We start from the raw sequence: 21,532 nt of genomic DNA, 5'->3' as shown, positions 1-21,532 counted from the left end.
TAGTAGTAGTAGTAGTAGTAGTAGAAGTCGTCGTCGTAGTAGGTAGCCACGTCTACTTTTATGAAAAAAAAAAAGTTCCAAAAGTTCTGTCCGTAGCGCGGAATCGAACCAGGGACGCGCGGCGCTAACCACTACGCCACGAAGCGCACATGGACACACGCACCACGATGACAATAAATACCCAACATTAACGAAAGGCTGCGCGTTTCTAAAGCGTTTGTGCTAGCGCGTTACGGCCCGTGTAAGAAGCTGGTGTAAGACACTGTGGCCTCTCCGCCTTACCCCCGTATTCATAAACGCTCCTCGACTTGAACTTGACTTGCCACCGCCTTGGGCAGCGCGTTCGAAACGCGTTGAAGGCGGTGGCAAGTCAAGTTCGAGTCGAGGAGCGTTTATGAATACGGGGCTTATACTCTCTCAGCAGTCATGTGATGGCGTCGGCAAACGCGGTGCACGTTCCGGCATGTGTAAACGGCTGCGTAAGACGCTGTGGCCTCTCCCCCTTACTGGAGAGTACTGCACGTTTCTAACGCGTTTGTGCTAGCGTCCCCTTAAGCGGGAGATGGTGCAATTATAATGAAGAGCGCTGTTATAAAATAGGAATGAAGTCACATATGGCGCGTGTCATTGGTTTCCGGAAGTCAATCGTTCGATTTAGTGCGGCGAGACGGGGCGAATTACACGGAAGATTCACGGTTTACCGATGATTCCCTCCGGAGCTTCGCCCACTCATCATCATTCACCCCGTGGATATGCGTTTTTTTTTTATCCAGCGGCCATGGCATACTATGGGCAACATAAGTTTTCTTAACCCTAGGCGCTTGGTATCTCGAAAGCACACAGACCATTAAATTGAATAACGCAAATTGAACGGCATCGCTAACTTGCACATTTTCCATGAACGTAGACCGCCACTGATTCGTCAGATTCGTGTGACCTTGCGAGTCGGCACTGTCATTGGAGCCATTTCTACACTGGCTGTGCTGGCATACGCAATCTCAAAAAGCCTTCGTGGATGCTCTGGCTAAGCTGGAGTTATCGTCTGCTTTTATATAATTAGCCTTCGGGGTATCCGCAAAATTCAGTTGCGACGGTTAGGCATAATAAAATTTCTTCGCGTCCTTTAAGGTAACGCCGCACCATAAGCCGTAAAAAAATTCTAGCAGAATCAATCCCGCGATCAATATTCACTTTCTGGCGATAACGCTTCAAGCAATGCAGCGGAACTCCGCATCGTGTATAAGCGGCGTTTCCGGGCTTCGGTGATGTGACGCGATTCAGGGCTCCTCTCTCTAAGTTCCCCGTGGACGCGCAGCGCCACCTATTGGCTCCACTTCGAAAACCGCGCGTCACGCGTGTTTTAAAACAAATTCAGACAAGACTTTTTGAAAATGATCTGGCGGTTGGTTTTGAACTCGGTTCCCTTAGCACAACCCACGTCGAACGAACCAAGTTAGCGTCAAATACATTAATTTAAGAGCGCGATATACAATGTTGCACACACACAGTGACCCAAGATAGACGTCAGCGAGGCTCGCTGAAGAAATTCACATACCAAGAGTCCAAAACGCAGTAACCCTCGTTGGCGTGAAATAGGTTCACTGAAGAGCGGCACATAACCAGTGTCACATTCGAAGTAGCACAAGTTGGACAGTCGGTTGGTTTCGGACTCAGTTTGCTCAGCACAGCAGTTCAATGCTCGACCAATTAGGCCACGGAATACCCAATGATCCAAGTTTACGTGAAAGAGATTAAATGCGGACAAAGTGAAAAAAAAAGGGCAGACAAACATACTGCAAACTGGGTGAAGTTCCGCCAGGAATGCTCATACCATTCATATTTGTTTAAACACTGACCTTGAAATGTTTCCTTTAATGGGCACAGCAAAACGGTACTGTTATGTCGAGGTCGGGACTCGTTTAAGAACGTGCAGATAAGCCTCAAAAAGTTCGGGCAGTGTTAGAGGAGTTTCGCAGTCGTTTTAACCGGCGCCGTGTCGCGGAAAATCCGGCGTCGGCAACCGGCGATGACGTGCGATGTCGGCGGGTGGCGCAAAAATTCATCCCCAACCAAGCAGGCCCTACGAAAATATTAACGCGATAGCGTTGAGGGCCGCGTGTCGCAGAAAATCCGGCGTCGGCAACCGGCGTGTGATCGCGGGTGGCGGAGAAAATAATCCAACCACAGCGACCGCGCAGGCCCTCCACGTGGTGCAAGGTTTTGGTGAACAAAAGTTGAATTTCTCACAGTGAAATCCATAAGAAAAAGTGGTAAAGTACAACTTTACCATTCGGCGTCGAATTCGCCGTCGGATTGTTTACCAATCGGCGTCGCATTGTAATTTGAATGTACGAGAAAACCTAATTCTGCTACGAGGAAACTCAAACACAAACCCCTTTTCCAGCATTTCTACCAGACCTGCGCGCGTCGGGGCAATAGCAAACAATTAATAAAATAATAAAAAAAGGTGCTGGGACCTTCACATTTTAATATAAGACCACTTATATTGTCCATGGAAAAACGTCTTTCCATCAATGCATTTCAGTTTAAAAGTGAAGCCGACTTTAAGGGGATCGGTGTAAGCTTGGTCTTTGTAAGCTGGCTTTCCCACGTTCCGTGTTGCCGTGAATGAAGCCTACTTGCCGTATGCGAACGATGCGATGCGAACGGGTCCCGATAACGCTATCACGTTCTACTCTTAGAGGAGAAGCTTAAGCGTCCTCCAATTTTTTTAGGTACATGTATATGCCACGCCTTCTTATATGACCTGCAGTATATGCGGTTTATATTGCCACGCCATTCTATCATTAATGTTGCTCATACCTTGTCTTGCATTCTTGGCAGAGCTATTCCTCGTAATCTTGAGAATGACAATCCACGAACAAATGTCGTGAAACAAAACACCCACAGCGCATGCATTTTATGTTAAATCTTCTCAGGCTGAAATATTAAAAGTACGAAACAAAAACGCAAACCTGAAAATTATGCAATTTTTTTTTGGCGCGGCTGTGCAATATCTCCGGGATCGCCCCACGCAAGAGGCCGCGTTTATACCAGAAAGCTCGCCTCCGTGCATGTAGCGTTCGCCGCCAGTGTTTCCCGGTAACCGTTACGGTTGCTTAAGCAGCAGTTGTCGGGAAGCGTGAGAAGCAGTCAGGGATCTTTGAATGCTATCGCGTTCCACTCTTAAAAGCGAAGGTTAAGCGTCCTCCAATATTTTATTGAGGTGGGTGAAGACCGGCGGGAGACTCGTCCTCGGTATAAAAACTGCCGGCAATGGCACCTGAGTCAGAGTCCCGAACTGTTGCTTTGAAACATAGTTATTGATTATAATTATATAAAGCTTGCCTTACGCATACAACACTCTAATAGACAACTCCTTCTTGCGGTTCCTACAGTGAAGCTGTTGATGCGAATAGAAGCACTAAAAATATTAAGTGCCTGTTTGCACGGTTTCCTGAACGAGCTTAATCTTTCTCGAAGTTTATATTTTGACGAAATGTTTGGGGGCGATATGCAAGGAAATCTTATAGATAAGAATGTAAAGTGAGGTTCACAGACAATATTGTATATTTTTTATTCAATTCCACTAACCACCAAACAAGTATATTAACATGTAAAAAAAAGCAGAATACTTGTGAATTAACCTTTTGTGCCTTCATCACCCCCCCCCCCCCCCCCCCCCCCCGTGTCGCAGAAAATCCGGCAGCAGCCAATCAGCGACAGCCGAAATAGACAGTCTACTAATTGGACTGTTACAGAATACCGCCCCTGGACTCATCACCACGCCTGGACATCCAGCTGAACTCCTATACGGAGAACACTGGGAATTAGAGAAGTTCCGAGAAATCGGCCTTCTCTTTCATCCGACGCTTTTTTTTTTCTCAGCCGATCAAACCTAAAATCCGCGTTTGGCAAGTCTGATGATGTCCGTGAGTGCTGCAGAATTTATTAGACGATATTCAAAAGTATTGGGGGTCCTTTCCAAACTGCTCAACCACTCGATCGCAATTTTGACCTTCGTTCGGGAATGTCACGTTTCCACCGGAGTATTCCTTCAGCTTCGTCATGCACTGTTCGAAGCCGGTGTCCTTCGCATTAACATTGCTGAAGAGGTAGTATTTTGAACCTGGAGAAAAAAAAAAGAAACGAGACAAAAGATTTTGAGCTACATCCCGCATGCGCTGGCTAATTTAGTGATTACAACGGAAAGCAGTACTGCATCGGATCCTTGAAGTCACCGCGAATCGCCTGATACGAAGATTCGAGGTGGGACTTGCATTTTCGCAATTATACAGGACTTATTCTCTAGGGCCCGTTGGGCCTAGTAGGCCTACCTGCCCCATGAGCATGACGGATATACGCATGGAAGACGAAGATTTTGCTGGATCCAAAGAGAATGATGAGGAGGATTTAGGCTGGCAAGTTGTAACTAGCCGAAGATCCCGTACTACCAAGAAAGTCGTTGACGATAAAAGCGCAGTGCCACGTAGTCAGCAAGAGCATGGCAGTGCCGCCGGCGGCGGCAGAGGATCCGTAATCGGAGCGATCAAGAATCGGATTGTCAAGGCCTCGAGGATGCCCCAGCTGCCGGAGGAGCACAGTAAAATCATCATACGGCCACGAGGAGGACTTAACTTGAACAAGGTGAGCACCACAGCCATTGGTGCTGCAGTTATTGAGGCGTCAGGCCTAACGGCGGAGCAAGCCCGCGAAGACGTTGTTTGCCCTAACTTCACTCAGAATATCGTTGTAGTCAGCACACCCAAGCCCGAACATGCGGCGAAATACGTGAGAATCAAGTCCTTCAAGATCGTGGAAATGGAATACGAGGTGAACGCATACGAGACGGCACCACATGCAACGTGCAAAGGGGTCATCAGAAGAGTGGACATCAGGGATACACAAGCTATAATATAATAATAAGTAATAATAAGTAATGGCATCATCGGGATCAGACACATGCTCGCGGGATGCCCTGCGACTCTCACCAACCCTAAAGAAGAATGGCTCCATTGGAAGAAGATGCTAGAGAGTTCATCTTTTCAAGATCAGCTACGGGCTGTCCAGAGGGCCCACGATGTCGCTGAAGGGCTGGGCCTAACGGTGCCATCGTGGGAGCGGCCCGCCTCGACTTGAAATAGTCGAGCCTAAGGACTTTTGTAAATAAAAAGTTTTTACACACACACACACACATACATCCCGCATGTGGTGCTTCGTTGTACACAGAAATTACATTTAGGAATCGGTGCACAGGGATATGAAAAAAAAAATAAGTTGTTGGTAATTGGACTCTTCACGCGAAACGTGAGGCGACGCGAGGAAGTAGTGGGGAAAGAAACGGCGAAAAGGTGGCGCCCCATGCTTGCCGTCGTTCATGAATATGATAGTGATTATTATTATTATTATTATTATTATTATTATTATTATTATTATTATTATTATTATTATTATTATTATTATTATTATTATTATTATTATTATTATTATTTAATGAAAGCCCCTTGGAAACGGGCCGGTGATAAGTAGTGACCTAGCTTGCTTGAGCTAATGCTTGAGCTGTACGTGCATATCAATCTAGCCTTTTGCCGACATGTTATTAATCTTTTGTCTCTTCCTTAAACATCTAAATCTACCTTGTACTGCTACCTAAGCCTTCAACGGATCCGGTCCTACGAATCTTCCCTGCATTTTTCCACTAATACTTTAAGCGTCTCTTGCTTATGTCGGCTGCTGAATGCTTAATGCTTCCAGCCGCTTTAAATCACAGTGTCTATGGAAGGTGTGCGTTTCCTACTGATCTCACTGCGTAAATACCTTCGCCTTTCATTAGCATGTGCGGAGTTGTAACCGGATTTTCGCTGCAGCAGACACATGCCTCATCTTGTTACGAATATTTGCTCCCCTATGTATTTGTCCTTAGGTAGCCTGCTCGGGCCTCAAATAGTGAGGCGCTGCCATTTGCTTTATCCTACAGATTTTACTAATTTTTTTTTCTGCCATCCTTGTAAATAACCATCGTTTTTACTTGTTTCCGTCCGTAGCAACCAATTTACTGGCCTCTGATTCTTTTTTACCTGCTGCCTCGTCGCTATCTCTCCCAAATTTTAAGGTTATGCGTTTATGATGGCTACCTAGGCTATCTGCTCTTTGTTCATATATCGTCTTTTCGTCTAGTCATTCGTAAGCCGTTTCTGAGACTATAGACGTGGTTGATAAATGACTGCCTGTTTCCGCACTGCCACGTTACCTGTCCATGACACTTATTCTTCTATTAACTACTACAAGGTTCTGCTACTCGCACAAATCCAGCACTATAAAACCGTTGGAACCAGTATATCCGTCAACATCATCCATGTGCGAATATAATGCCTCCTACTAATATCACTTGGGCTGATATTCTGAACTCAACAATCGTTTCTAATGCAGTCCTGTCAATGATCTATTTCGATCTCTACTATCACTACCTGTCCGTAAGTAAGTTCCTCCCACGTCACGTCTTTTTTTTTCCAAGAGCAGCTAAGCCATAGATGCACCTTACGTGTCTCTTTTACCCTTTTCTACTTAGAACCTCGCCTAATGAACCTTATGAGCCTAATGAATAGCCTTATGTGCCTGCGCCTTTTCTGGACCCAGTCAATTTGTTCGTTTCATTGACTCAGTCAGCCATGACGACGGCTACGACGGCGATGATTATATAAAAAAATGCGGTATAAAATGCACCTCATTTTGAAGCCGTGCAAGAGTGATACGAGATTTGTGTAGTAGCCCTTCTGTTGCAGTAGATATAATTTTGTTGTTGCTGCTAACGAGCCTACACACAATTACAAATATTACTCCGTGATTGTCCTGCCTTCCCTTGAAAATGCCTTCCACAGCGAGCGAAAGAAAGACAGGGAGGGAGAGGTGTGCAAGTAATATTGAGGATACTCACCGGAATCTCCTTGAGCGATTTTCTCAAGAACAAAACAGGTCTTTTCGTAGTAGAAACGCAGATCAAACTGCAACGTTTCTAATGTCGTAAAACATAGAAAAGGAAAAAAAAAAGTTAGGAGACCATAATGATTAGGCTGGTACTGAACTAATTTCGCGACAGCGCGCTTGGACCAAATAGCTTTAACAGAGGAGATCATTTTGGAATGCCGACATCACAAGCCATCGCAGTGGAGGGCGACACGGACACTGTTGCAGTTTTTAAGGACAGCATACTTTGACAAGCAGCTGTAGCTTGGAACTGATGCTTATAGTGCTACAAGTGCTACTATGCCGTGCAGTGATAGCATGCGGTGACACTGACCGATTGTGATTGTGTATCTGGGGTCCCTCTCTTTCTTTCTCTCTCTCAACTTTCCTGTCACTTTACCTCCCGCTCCCCTCTCTCCCCAGAGTAGGGTAGCAAACCGGATGTTCCCCTCTGGTTAACCTCCCTGCCTTTCCCCTTTCTTCTGTCTCTCTATACTGCGTCAAAAAAAAAAAAAAGATCGCACATGTGACAGCCGCATCTTCTGAACGAAAACATTGCGCTGCGCAGAACTTGGTGCTCGTACCTCACGTTATCGCCTGCTGTGGCTCCGAAATAGATACAAAGGCGCCAGCACTCGTAGAGCTTGTGTGGATTGCAACACCTTGCACAACTTACCGAATGGAAATGTTGCGCGATAGCGCTTTGGTTAGCGCGTCTGGCTTCGAAGTGCAAGGTTGCCGTAGAAAATCCAGTTCAAATACCAGTGATGGTAATGGGCAAATTATCGCTTTAAACAAGGAAGCGCATACTTGCCTGCCTTCCACGCGTGGATAAATATGACGGGATAAGGAAGTGGTAAAAAAAATAACCAGCCCTTCCCCTGTCGAGAAAATGGGGGTAGAATCACGGTATATCCAACATTGGGCTCACGGGAAGACCGTGTTCATTGAGCCACCTTCTTCATTGCCACTTTCTTCATTGCCACTTTCTTCATTGCCACCTTCATTGCCACCTTCTTCATTGCCACCTTCTTCATTGCCACCTTCTTCATTGCCACCTTCTTCATTGCCACCTTCTTCATTGCCACCTTCTTCATTGCCACCTTCTTCATTGCCACCCTCTTCATTGCCACCTTCTTCATTGCCACCTTCTTTATTGCCACCTTCTTCATTGCCACCTTCTTCATTGCCACCTTCTTCATTGCCACCTTCTTCATTGCCACCTTCTTTATTGCCACCTTCTTTATTGCCACCTTCTTTATTGCCACCTTCTTTATTGCCACCTTCTTCATTGCCACCTTCTTCATTGCCACCTTCTTCATTGCCACCTTCATTGCCACCTTCATTGCCACCTTCATTGCCACCTTCATTGCCACCTTCATTGCCACCTTCTTCATTGAGCCACTCAAGAAGGAGCCTTATGGGCTCCTTCTTGCATACGTACCCTTGAGCCTTGTACCCGCTGATGACGTGACTCCCAGATACTGCGCACGGTTTGCGCGGACAGATCCCGTTATAACTCTCTCTACCTCCAACATTGCAGTCCGCGGGAAGGTGGTGCGCATCAAGCCACGAGCCTTCTTGACTCGCCCTCACATGCTGCCCTCGCACCCGCACCGATCCCGTGACATCAATCATAGTGCACAGGGCTAGCGTACATGCAGGACATGCCTCGAGAGGCGCTCATGCAACTTACTCTTGGGACAGCATGACGACACTAACGCCGAACAAGTCTCTCGAGTGTCTTTAATTGCTACCGCAATGAACTTTAACGCAGGGAGCGTTTTAATACTCACCGCTTTCCCATGCTACGGAAATCTTGCGTTCAGGAAATGATACCCGCACTTGCGAGGATCTGAAACCGCGAGGAATAAAAACTGATTGACCAAGCTCGTGGGCGTTTATATTGGATAACCATGCCGGTCAAGGCAGAGAACTGGCACTGACTCGCCGCAGTCTAAATTTGTTGTCTTCCTTACTTTGAATAAGGGAAGGTACTTGCTTAGTTGTTTCTTGATGTCGATATTCTACCTTAGCTACCAGGCCTTCTGATAGAGCAAACGACCGTATTGAGCTACGAAATGGACCGAACGTGTGCGTTCATTCGTCACAGCCCTACATATATAATGTGATAAATAGGTTTCAACAAGGTGTCTGCAATGTAAACGGCGATCTTCTGGCTTTGAGCCGAGTATTCTAAAAATTAAGCCATGGCCGTATTGTGCAAGTGCTCATGGCGCTGCCACTATCTGGTATCATATTACTTTTTGATGTAGGAGCGTGGTGCCCGTAATACTGGAGAACATGCGCGGGCCGCCGCGCTCTTTTCTCCACCGGCTTCCGCATTACGCAGCCCCTCCTGTCTCCCAGACTTCGACCAACTGCAAGAATTGCACTTGCGCGAATTTTAATAATTATGAGTATAGTGCATACTATTCAGTCGATTTTGTCAAAGCTAGATGGCTGGTAATTATCAATTCTTAAAAAATTCCCAGCCTTTAATTGAAATAACTAGACGACGCGTGCGCCAATGGTTAGAGGCTATGACGCAACTCCGAGTACAACGTCGCCTCCGGGATTCTCGGCGCGGTGCGGGAGTGTACTGGTCTCAGAGGTCATGTCGACGAGCCACGCTGGTTTAGGTTTTGAAAGGCCAGATGCAACAGGATTCTACTTTGCCGATATTGGTTGTAATTGAGTAATACGTATAATCATGTACTATTGAAGCAATCTTGGCAAAACTGGAGAGATGGTAATTGGGTATACGTTTCCTATTCATCATTATCGCCATCATGAGTACATTTCAAAAAAAAAAAGTTCACTGCAGGATGAAGGCCTCTCCCCGCGACCTCCAATTACCCCTTTCTTGCGCTAGCTGACTTCAACTGGCGCCTGCAAATTTCCTAACTTCATCACCCCACCTAGTTTTCTACCGTACTCGACTGCGCTTCTCTTCCCTTGGTATCCATTCTGTAACCCTAATGGTCCACCGGTTATCTACCCTACGCATTACATGGCCTGCCGAGCTCCACTTTTTTTTTCTCTTAATGTCAACTAGAATATCTTCTATTCCAGTTTGATGTGACCCACACAGCTCTCTTCCTGTCCTTTAATGTTACGCGTAACATTTTTCGTTCTAGTGCTCTTTGCGCGGTCCTTAACTTGTTCTAGAGCTTCTTTGTTAACCTCCAAGTTTCTGCCTCATATGTTAGCCCCGCTGGAATACAATGATTCTACACGTTTCTTTTCAACGACAGTGGTGAGCTCCTAGTCTGGATTTGGCAATGCCTGCCGTATGCACTCCAAACCATTTTATTCTGTATGTTTCCTTCTCATGATCAGGTTACCCTGTGAGCAATCCAGCTAGATAAACGCATTCCTGTACAGACCCTAGAGGCCTACTGGCGAACCTGAATTTTTGTTCCCTAGCCAGGTTATTGAACATTTCATTGGTTACACGTTTTCGTTTAAGGTCCTCAATCATCTGTTGTAAGTCGTCCCCAGTGTTGCTGTACAGGACAATATTTCCTGCAAACCGAAGGTTGCCGTTGATCCTCAATTCAAGGCCTTCCCAGTCTAATAAGGTTTCTTATTACCGGCTTTCAAATAGCGTCTAAGCCGACGACGCGCGTACCTGGTGGTTCTCAGATTTCATGCACGACCCATTGATGCACGGCCCATGGATTTTCAGTGCTCCATGGTCGCCAACTTATCTCTGAGGCCACGCCGACGATCTGCGCTGGTTCTTAACGGTCTGGTTCGTGCGTGATTTTCGGTTATCTATTTAATCGTGGCGTTTTTTTTTCTATTTACGTACGAAAAACGTCATTTTTTGCAACATTTTATTTGACGCATCAACTTTCATTTCAAACGTAAAATTATGCACCGAGGCTGCTCTATATCTATGCAGTATGAAGGTAGGCTTTCTTCGCGGCCCAAAATGTTTCTGCAGTTCGCCTTTAACTCATCTGCCTAAACGTCGGCAAGTTCCAAACTGCAGAACGTTTTTAATAATAAACCTTTCAGAGAGCTCAGAAAGGCACACGAACACTTCGTTGACAAAAAATTCCCTACCAAGAAACCCAATATGAAACATATCAGATCTTATATAAGGACTTGTGTGTTTCCATATGTCATGTGGTATTACTGGATATGTGTGTTATGAGGCACATTACGTTTATGGTTGGGTCTGCTTTGAAACATGGAGTTTTTAGCCATCCTGCATGCAGCAAGTACGCTAGGCAAGTGAACGCATTCTTGAGAGTGAAACACTTCAAGCATTTCGCACGAATTCTTATGTCACATTTTTCGCAATGCACGACAATTTCCATCATGCCTCCGGGTACAGCTGCATGGCCGTGTGGCATCGCAATTCTTTATCGCTCTTACAGTCTTGTCCAACAGAATCACCCATTTATCAATAAAGTCGCAGTTTCGCCCGAAAGGCGAAGCATCAATTGCGATAGCAAATTTACTAGTAGAGAGCTATACGGCGTAAGGATAGTAAAACGTTTTGTCGGCTGAATAAGCTTGGACACATTCGCTTACTAACTGAATTAACAAGCATGGTGCCAGCGCGCACAAGCAAACATGAATAGATCACACTCGATAACCGCAAGCAACCTCTGTCAAAACACTGGCGTGAGCAAGCGCGGCAGCAGCGGCGAGCGAAGGTTCGTGCGGTCTATCGCTTCAACGGAAACTGAGCGGCGAAAGCACAGCGTATACAAAGGTAAGAGCCGTGTGAAGATCGCTTTCAAGGTACGGTGCGCACGACCGCCCGTCGCCGCGCGAAGTACAAGTGCGCAGTTAATTGCTCGCAGAGAAAAAGCCGCACTCCCTCCCTCCCGCGCTGCCTTCCCGCTTTCCTCCTTTCGCGTGGGAGATTCAGTCACAAGTTTCCCTTGCGCCCAGTCGCCAGATACGCATTTGGTGCAGCAGCTAAACGTCGCCTCCCCTCCCTCCCATCCCCCCAAGGCCTTTCGCACGACGGAACACGTCGCGTTTGCTCTCCGCAGGGCGTTCGCTCTCCGTGAAAGCGCGCGACCCTCGCGCGCTTTCACTCGCACATACAGCATACGGCGCGCGGCGACGATTTTATCGCCGTTGGACTTTATAGGGAACCTCACGGCGGCGACGACGACGACGACGACGACTTAGACGATGATGGCTACGGCAGAAATGCGCTTGGAGTGTCCCTATGTTTGCTATCGCAATAAAAGAATCTGAGAAACTATGCTTAGGTTCACAAAAATTTGCCCTCAACTCACCGTATCTCATCGTCGTTCTTCATGTATTTGACCTGGTAGGAGGGGTTGGAGGCACTTCTAATTGTGGACTCGTAATCAATCGTTATTGGTGGCAATTTTTTAACAGTCAAGCAGCGTAGATCCAACTGCTGGTCGGAAGTGGCATTCAAGATGATAAACTTGAAATCCTCGAATACCTGGAACTAGAGTTGAAGACATCGCAGATGCCCCGTGAGCACCGTTTTCAGTCTGTGTGAACACACTTCATCATAGATAACTGCAACGTTATTGCATATACTTGGAGATGTTAATCTTTTAGAGAAACAGAGAGTTCAGGAACAATCTGTAGATAGAAATATGTAGGTTGCCCCACGTAACTTGAGCCAAGCTTTCAAAAAGTCGCAGTCTCGCTCGAAAGGCGACGCATAAATTGCGACAGCAAATTCGTAGAGAGCTATACGGAGTAAGGATAGTAGTTGTATCGGCTGCATAAACTTGGACACATTCGTTTATTAACTGAATTAACAAGCTTGGTGTCAGCGCGCACAAGGAAATATGAATAGATCCCACTCGATGACCGCAGACAAGAGCTGTCAGAACGCTCGCGTGAGCAAGCGCGGCAGCAGCAGCGATCGAAGGTTCGTGCGGTCTATCGCTTCAACGGAAACTGAGCGGCGAAAGCAAAGCGTATACAAGGGTAAGAGCCGTGTGGAGACTCCGTGCGCGCGACAGCCCAGAGCCGCGTAAAGTACAAGTGCGCAGTTGCTGGCAGAGTAGAAGCCGCCCCCCCCCTCCCTCCCGCGCTGCCTTCCCACTTTCCTCATTTCGTGTGGGAGATTGAGTGGCCAGTTCCCCTTGCGCCCGGTCGCAAGATACGGATTTGTTGCCGCAGCTAAACGTCGCCTCCCCTCCCTCCCATCACCCCACGACCTTTCGCATGACGGAAGGCATCGAGTTTTCTCTCCGCCGGAAGTTCCCTATACGTGAAAGCACGCGTCCCTCGCGCGATTTCACTCGCACATACATCATACAGCGCGCGGCGACAATGTTATCGCCCCTCTCCGCCATGAGTTCGGTTTCCGTGAAACCACACGTCCCTCGCGCGCTTTCACTTGCACATACAGCATACGGCGCGCGGCGACACCTTTATCGCCCTTGGACTTTATACGGTACCTCACGGCGACGGCGACGGCAGAAATCCGCTTCGAGTGTCCATATAATTGCTATCGCAATAAAAATATGCAAATGCCACGCAGCTGGACAGAACCAAGGTAATGTTGTTTGCCGTTGCTTGAAGATACTCAGATTATTTTTGCATTCCGCCTAGTTGCAGAATTCGTCCTAAGTAAATAATCAAATTCTCAAATACTCTAATTAGATGATAAGTGTCAACGAGACAGTTGCAGAGCAACATGAAAACCTCCCGATACAGGTTTCTGTTGCTCAATACGCGCTACAGAAAAGTGTTTTTGCAAGCATTATTACGGACATTGATAAATGGACACAGCAGATACACAAGGCGGTAAAGCAGGCTACTCGAGAAACTCCCGAGGCAGTAGGGCTTGAAGCAGCCGACAGGAAACTCCTCCACCTGTGGGAATCGCGCAGCAGCCTACAGAGACGGCGGAGGCGCCGGTTGCTGAATAGGGCCCTGCGGCGGCGAATAGAGCGTTTAGACAGGGAGATTGAGGATCAGGCGAACCGCTGGGACCGGCAGCAATGGGAGTCACATGCAACAGCATGGAGGGCCAGCTCGGGCTGGGCAAAACGTGGAACTTCCTCCGATGTCTCTTAGACCCCGAGGGCCGCAAAACGACACCGAGACAGAACCTCAACAATTAAGATCACCCACACTTAAGCGGGCACCGACGAAGAACTCATTTGCGACATACAGAACATATACATAGGAAGCATTACGCGAGAACCACAGAATGCGTACACGGGCAGGGAAAACCCCGCATTGGACGAGGAGGTCACGGAGGCCCAGGTGAGGGCCGAAATACTCAGGCTACGCACAAAGTCGGCACCGGGCCCGGATGGCATCACGAACAAGATTCTTCGAAACCTAAGTGACGAATCCATCGCGACAATCACGAAGTGCATGAACGCGTGCTGGGAGCGGGGCGCAATACCGCGGCTGTGGAAAACTGCGTACGTGATGATGATCCCCAAACCCGGTAAGAAATTACTTACTGAGAACCTCAGGCCCATCTCTCTGACCTCGTGCGTGGGGAAGCTGATGGAGCACGTCGTTCTCTCTAGATTAAGCAACTACATGGAGAACAGAGGCCTGTATCAGCTCACGATGATCGGGTTCAGGCCGAAACTGTCCACGCAGGACGTCCTGCTCCAAATCAAGCATCTAGTCCTCGACACGTGGGGCAGAGGAATGAGACTAAAAGCCATCTTAGGGCTGGACCTCACCAAGGCCTTCGATAATATTACGCACAAGGCGGTCCTAGGAAACTTACAGAACCTGGGGGCAGGTCGCAAGGCTTACACCTACGTCCGGGATTTTATCTCGAACCGCACAGCTCAAATCAAGATAGGAGAAATGAAGTCGGATGACATAGAACTGAGTAGTAGGGGAACGCCGTAGGGCTCGGTATTGTCCCCCTTTCTCTTCAACGTGGCCATTATCGGCCTGCCGAAAATCCTCAGCAAGATCTGCGGCCTCAACCACAGCCTGTACGCCGACGACATAACGTTGTGGGTGACAGGCGGCAGCGAAGGTCAAATCGAGGAAACCCTCCAGCAGGCCACGGAGGTCGTCGAACGCTACGCGGCAGAGAAGGGGCTCAGTTGCTCCTCGCAAAAGTCCGGACTCCTGCTGGTGTACCCTACGACCAGGAAACAATACGGAGGAACACCGAGCAATAACATCATGGTGAACGGGGGTCCGATACCTATCGTCGACCAGATCAAAGTCCTAGGACTCCGGTTGCATGTGGAAAGCAGAAACCTCGGTACCACCAAGGCGCTGGAGAACAGCGCACAGCGCACTAAGGCTAATAAAACGGATTGCCAATATACACTACGGCATGACGGATGTCAGCCTAATTCGTTTAGTGCTGGCCCTCGTCATCAACCGCGTCGTCTATGTGGCACCTTACCTAACATTCGGAGTGACAGAAAAAAAAAAACCAAGATGGAATGCTTCATTAGACGAGCTTTAAAACAGGCGATATGCGTCCCAGTCACAACATCCAACGACAAACTCTTAGAGTTGGGGCTACACAACACGCTTGAGGAACTAATCGGGGCGCACACTACCGCGCAATGCGAAATACTCACACAGACCTCAACGGGGCGACATATACTATGGAAACTATTCAGCGTACTAGAAGTTAAATCTTGAGTGATATTGTGAACAACCATTAGGAAGAAATGGGAAGCAATATCTTTTGTAAACTGTTTGGGCAGTAAATAGCGCTTGTAATGCGGTCTTGTACAAAGGGATGGGGGCCAGAGACCGCATTTTTTTTTAAACTTTCGACTGGTTGCCCGGGTATCTCGTTTTGTTTTCACAACGATGCGCGGATGTTCTCGTTTCAGTGCCCATATGATCTCGGTTGTTGAGTGCCCGGATAACAGCTCTAACTTTTGGATCAAGGTCACTTGAAGGTCACCGACAGCGGGAGCTAAAAGACATTTCATGCTTAAAAGAAATTAGCAGTACAAATACAACAAATGCAAGAAATAATGGAAACAAGAAATGAGTAGTACAAATACAACAAGTGCAATCAATGCAAACATGCATTATAGAAGTTAAGTGGCCTAGTCAGAACGTGCAAAGCAACACGCGTGCACACCCCGCAAATAACAATCAACTCAATGCTAAAATTTCATAAACATTCTAATCGTGATAGGACATCATATTATAAAGCGTTTAGGCAAGAGTTAGCAAACATTCACGCATTTATTTTTTGGTGAACGTAGCAAAGCCGACCTCTCTTCGTTCATGTTTATTGAGCAAGGACGGCGATGTAAACCTCAGCGACTGCAGAAAATAGGCCGTGCGCCGACAAGGAAGAAGCCACCAGTCGGCGCTGCGGGTGCGTTGGTCACTGCGTTGATGCGTATGTTAGAGAAATCTTGAATAGGCACACTAAATTATTCATTTGCAATGAAGTAACTATACATTAAACGAAAATCGAACACATATTTCATGCTAATTATTTTGTAACGAAACAACAATGTATGCGTACTACTGTTTGTAGGACATTCGCAATATACCGAAGATATAGCGCTCTTTTGCAATAGATGAATTGTATTTACGTTACGTACAGTTGTGGTGCCCCAGCCTAATAGTCAATAATATATATGGGTAGAAAACAGCGGGTGGTAAATCTGGAGCTTAGCTTGTGCTGGAAGAAAGTGTCTACATCGTGACAGAGAACCAGCAGCGCCTGGTAATGATTTTGTGAAAGATTCAGTATGACACGTCCATGTCATATCAGCAGACGAAGTTACGCCCCGAATTTCATGTCTGTCCGCTATTTCAACGGGTGTTCTCTCAAGCTGTAATGATTGGTCTACCTTAACCTCCGTGCCTCTCGATCTGAAAAAAAAAGACAGTTTTTTTTTTCGCAATAATTCGTAGGCCGTCAGCAGTAGACCATTGCAGCACATCTGGAAGTACGCTATGGGTCGTGGCAACAACTTCAGTTGCATTTTGTCCAGAAACAAGAAGACTGGTGTCATCCGTATACAGCAGAAATGAGGCATCATTATTTATCTTAACAATATCATTGATGTAGATATTGAAGCACATTGGCCCCAAAATGCTTCCTTGAGGCACACCACCGCAAATGGTTTTAGAATAAGAAGTACAATCAGCAATTGAAACACATTAATTCCTCTCAAACAAATATGAATAGAACAGCGTGTTAGCCACGCCACGTATACCATAAGCGCTTTACTTCCTGAGTAAAATGTGATGGTCTAGGTTATCGAATGCCTTGCTATAGTGAATGAAAACACTAATCGCAAGCATTTTTTTCCTTTAATGTCTTGAATTATCGATGCTATGCGAGCTAACAGTGCAGTCGGTGTAGACTTATCACGCTGAAAGCCATGCTGATGCTCTGAAAGTATATTGTGTTTGATAAGGAAACTACTTACACGGTAGAAAATTAATTTCTCTAGTCCCTTAAAGAAAATAGGTATTATTGATATTGATCTATAATTATGAGCATCATTCTTGTCTGCACCTTTAAATATAACAGAACCTTTTCAAATTTTCATGAGACATGGGGAACAGCCTGACTGAAGAATTCGGTTAAACACTTAGGCTAGACAAGGAGCAAGAATGTCATTTACATGATTGATCGGTTCTACCTGACATCCATCGACATCGACAGCTTTACTGTTTTCTAAGGAAAGAAATGTACGTGCTATTTCAGTTTATCTGTCGGTACGAGAAAATTCGTATCAGTTTTATGGTACTCAGTTTAGTAAAAGCAGTGTTTCCTAGTGGTTGCACCACATTAGAAAAGTGCTCACTGAAATGCTCGGCGAACGGTACACTGGAAATATTGTCACCGTTAATGGTTATTCCAATTAAATTATTCTGAATAGTTTCGCGGTTCAGTGCCTGACTGAAAGCTTTCCAAACTTGCCTCGGGCGCCATCCATAGAATAAGAAAATATGTTGCGATAATACGAGGCCTTCGCCTTTCTCAATTCTGCAGTCCGTTTGTTTCTATAAATATCAACATAAATGTTTCTATCACGTGGACGCCCTGTAACTTATCACAGGTTAATGACTTAGCAAAAGCGAAGAGAGTGAAGAAGAAAACCTGATGAGGTCTTGAAGCTACACATGAGTGACGGTAACGCGGTAAGATATTGGCGACCCATGATTCTAACAAAACAGTATTTACCCGAATCTTGCGCGCACTGGGGTCCTTTTGATTCAAGTCTGCTCCAAGGGCATCAGGCGTTTTTTGGCAGGCTACGTACGTTACAGCATGCCTGTTCCATCGAACACGGGATCATCGTGTCTGCGCACCCTGCGGAGCCTCCAGACACAAGCACTGGGCATATGCCTTGGCTTGTCATTCTGCACCTCAACTAAACGCACAGTAGTGGATATACGGGATTGCCTAACAGGCGTATACAGGTCCTGCGAACCTGCGCCAACTTATCTTCGCCTGCTGACCAAACACTCACACCATCCTACATAATAACTTCCAAGAATCAACTTGGACCGCGAGTTCTCTAAAGCAGTTGCATGTCACGCAAGCGTTATAGGCGCAAGCTTCCAGGCAACCGATATCTCCGAAACACCTCCCTGGACAACACGGTGGCAATTTAGTGAGGCATGAAAAAAAATGTGGTTGATCCCTCTTATATAGGAATCGGTATAGAACACGAAAGTGAAACGTGTCTTCACAGAAGTAGTGTAATGTTTATTGCACATTGATATATAATGTCTATTGGTGTTTTGTGGCTAAAGCGCCCTTAAGGCCCGACCACATTCGGCGTTTTCCCGGCGTTTCCTGGCGTTTCGTGACCCGGCGCCGCTCAGCGTCGACGCTGAGGGAGGCGCCAAGCCGAAACGTCGTACTCAAGGCACACCAGAAATCTCGGCGCCGGCGCCGCCGCCGGAAGCGGATCGATGAGCGCCGACTTGGCGCCGACCAATCAGCGCATGGCTGCGGCCGCGCTGCTGGCAACTTTTGCAAGCGACTTCCGCAGCAACCATTTCGCGTGCGTGCCACCATGTGGCGCCAGTGTCTCGTCGGCGAGGCGGCGCCGTCTGAGAAAGCAGCCGCTCGTACCATCGAGCGCGCTGCTGTGAATGTGTGTGCGTGTGTGTGTGTGTGTGCCGCAGAACTATAAACAGGGCTTAAAAACCTTAATCGGGAACATTACTCATAGTTCACTTGAATGACATTGCACACTGCTTCTGGTTAAATCTGCCTGGTCACATTGTGCGACGCTGGACTGGCGCTGTTTGCGTGCGTCTCATGTGGCTGGGTGACCTCTCCGGCGCCGTTGATGCAACGACGCCGAGAGACACAAGCACTGGGCATATGACTTGGCTTGTCATGCTGCACCTTAACTAAACGCACAGTAGTGGATACACGGGATTGCCTAACAGGCGTATACAGGTCCTGCGAACCTGCGCGAACTTATCTTCGCCTGCTGACCAGGCACTCACACCGTCCTACGTAACAACTTCCGAGAATCAACTCGGACTGCGAGTTCTCTAAAGCAGTTGCATGTCATGCAAGCGTTATAGGCACAAGCTTCCAGGCCACCGACATCTCCGAAACACCTCCCTGGACAACACTGTGACAATTTAGTAAGGCTTGAAAAAAGAGGCGGAAAGCGTTTCACGTTGGCTGATTACAATAATGCGTTCAGCAATAAATATAGAGACACAACGTATTGCCACCGTCTAAACGAGATATGTATGAGGCGTGGCCTCCGAAATGCATGACGCACCTATGCGTGCGAACGCTGAGAAACCGCGTCATGCGGCAACCGGGCACCTGTGATTTGCGCTTCAATCTGGACACGCTGCGCCATCTAGTAGCACTGCCGAGAAGTCCGCACGTGGCCTCTGAGACTAGAAGCGTGGTGCGCCGGCGCCTGCAAACGCTGGAGAATTCTACCCTCGCTTGCCGCTTACTCAGTGGCACACCCTCCGTGACCCAAGTTTGCGAGAGGCTCATTGAAGAACGGCTCATACCAATTGCATTGATGGCGCATATCGCTGAAGCGTTGACATGAAAGGCGTTCATTGAAAAGCGGCACATACAAAAATACACACACACATACAGACATAGATAACCCCCGGAAAATGCATTAACTACCTTGAGAAAGCTAACGCATTAATAGCTGGCATTACGAAGAAGTTCCCCCTTTAATCCGATGGCTTCAAGCAACACACCTTGTTCCATATATTTGCATCATGTAGGAGGACTTGTTGGATTTGGGTGTCGTAGCCTCGGAGTTTGGGTCACACAGAGAGTCGGGCTCTAGCGTACGCCGCCGGTGAGGCTTTAAATGGGTAGCTGGCCTACGTCGCCGGGGCGTCACACTTAGGCTAAGCTGGTGCACGTCGTCTTCCTAACTTTCTAGAGGAGAGTTGCTTATTTTTTGTGGATGAGTTACGAGGAGGAGAGGATGGAGGATGAAAACAGGGGGTTAATTTACATGGCAAGGCAAACTATTTAAACACAAAGGCTTAAGATACTTCCAAGATTACCGAGTGCCTTATATACGTTAACTCGTAGCCCACAGCTACAGTGTTCTCGTAGCATCAGCTATACAATTCTATATGAGCACACTGAGTCGTCCTGGGAGAGCCCACAACACACACCGAGAGTGGCTTGAATAACTTTGTACATTGCTGGCACGCATACTCACGTGCAGATAACTGCAGTCTTCTGTGGAACAGTCTCCCGCATCCGTGTACCGGTACAGTACCGCTGTCACAGTGAGGGCCAGTACAAGGTGTACTCTTCCGCACATCTTCATCCTGTATACGCAGCAATGATTCCTTCGTCAGTGCTCCATTGGGGCAAGAAAAAAAGCATCAACGTAAGAAAAGCTTTATTCGCCCAACGTAATAGCGTTCAAGATCGTTACTGCAACACAAGAAATGCGGTGGAAACCATCTCATGACGACTGTCGGTGGTTAATGCGTGAGCATTGAATCAATACAGCCACATAGCGTATTGCCACCGTCGAAGCGAGTTACTTATGAGGCGTGCACAGCTGCAGGATTTCTCTTTCTAAGAACAAACACAAGGCGCCATCTAGCGCCGCGGCCGCGAAACGCGTCATGCGGAAATCGGGCTCCTCTTTCGCGCGTATTTCTGGACTCGTAGCATCATCCAGCGGCACTGTCGAGAAGTCCGCGTGCGTGCACTCTGAGACGAGAAGCGAGGCGCGCCGGGTGCGTGCGAACACTGAGAAAATTTCCCTAGCTTGCCGCACACTCAGTGGAACATACTCGGTGAAGCAACATGGCGATAGGTTCATTGAAGAGCGGGACAAACACAGCGCAGTTGTGGCGCAGCCTGCGCCAAAGCGTCGGGTTGCTGTTCTTGAGGAAACCTTGTGACGTGGCTCTATTGCGCTCCGCTTTGGAGAAATTTAAGCGATCTTTTTCGTTATTGCTGAGCAGCACATTTGCAGCGGCACATACTTAGTTACCCAAGTTAGCGTCAAAGACGCTCATTCGGTCCGTCTGTCAGACGGACAGACGGTCGGACGGACGGACGGACCAGAAATGCATGGGCGTTCCAGTTAACTTTGTGCTTCAATGCAAAAAAAAAAAAAAGGGTTTTCCTCAAAAAGTT

General features: G+C 47.3%; 1 protein-coding gene across 1 annotated transcript; it reads right to left on the bottom strand.

The window, feature by feature from the left end:
* Nucleotides 1-3,901: 3,901 nt before the first annotated feature.
* LOC125940774 (uncharacterized) lies at nucleotides 3,902-20,701 on the bottom strand. Its single transcript, XM_049657333.1, has 5 exons — nucleotides 20,595-20,701; nucleotides 12,234-12,415; nucleotides 8,760-8,818; nucleotides 6,935-7,012; nucleotides 3,902-4,129 (listed from the first exon to the last, which is right to left on the bottom strand). Exons 1-5 carry the CDS (start codon nucleotides 20,697-20,699, stop codon nucleotides 3,963-3,965), a joined length of 591 nt encoding a protein of 196 aa, XP_049513290.1. The 5' UTR covers nucleotides 20,700-20,701; the 3' UTR covers nucleotides 3,902-3,962.
* Between the last annotated feature and the right edge of the window lie 831 nt (nucleotides 20,702-21,532).

The sequence above is a fragment of the Dermacentor silvarum genome, chromosome 10 (assembly GCF_013339745.2).
Source record: "Dermacentor silvarum isolate Dsil-2018 chromosome 10, BIME_Dsil_1.4, whole genome shotgun sequence".
NCBI lineage: Eukaryota > Metazoa > Arthropoda > Arachnida > Ixodida > Ixodidae > Dermacentor > Dermacentor silvarum.
This window is presented reverse-complemented; position numbering and strand designations above follow the sequence as displayed.

Bases quoted from the DNA above. Each gene is read 5' to 3' on its own strand.
- LOC125940774 (XM_049657333.1), bottom strand. From the start codon at position 20,699: ATGTGCGGAAGAGTACACCTTGTACTGGCCCTCACTGTGACAGCGGTA. The intron at 12,416-20,594 runs GTGAGTATGCGT...CTTCAACTCTAG, and splicing joins AAGACTGCAGTTATCTGCAC to TTCCAGGTATTCGAGGATTT. The intron at 7,013-8,759 runs GTGAGTATTAAA...TTACGACATTAG, and splicing joins TTCCGTAGCATGGGAAAGCG to AAACGTTGCAGTTTGATCTG.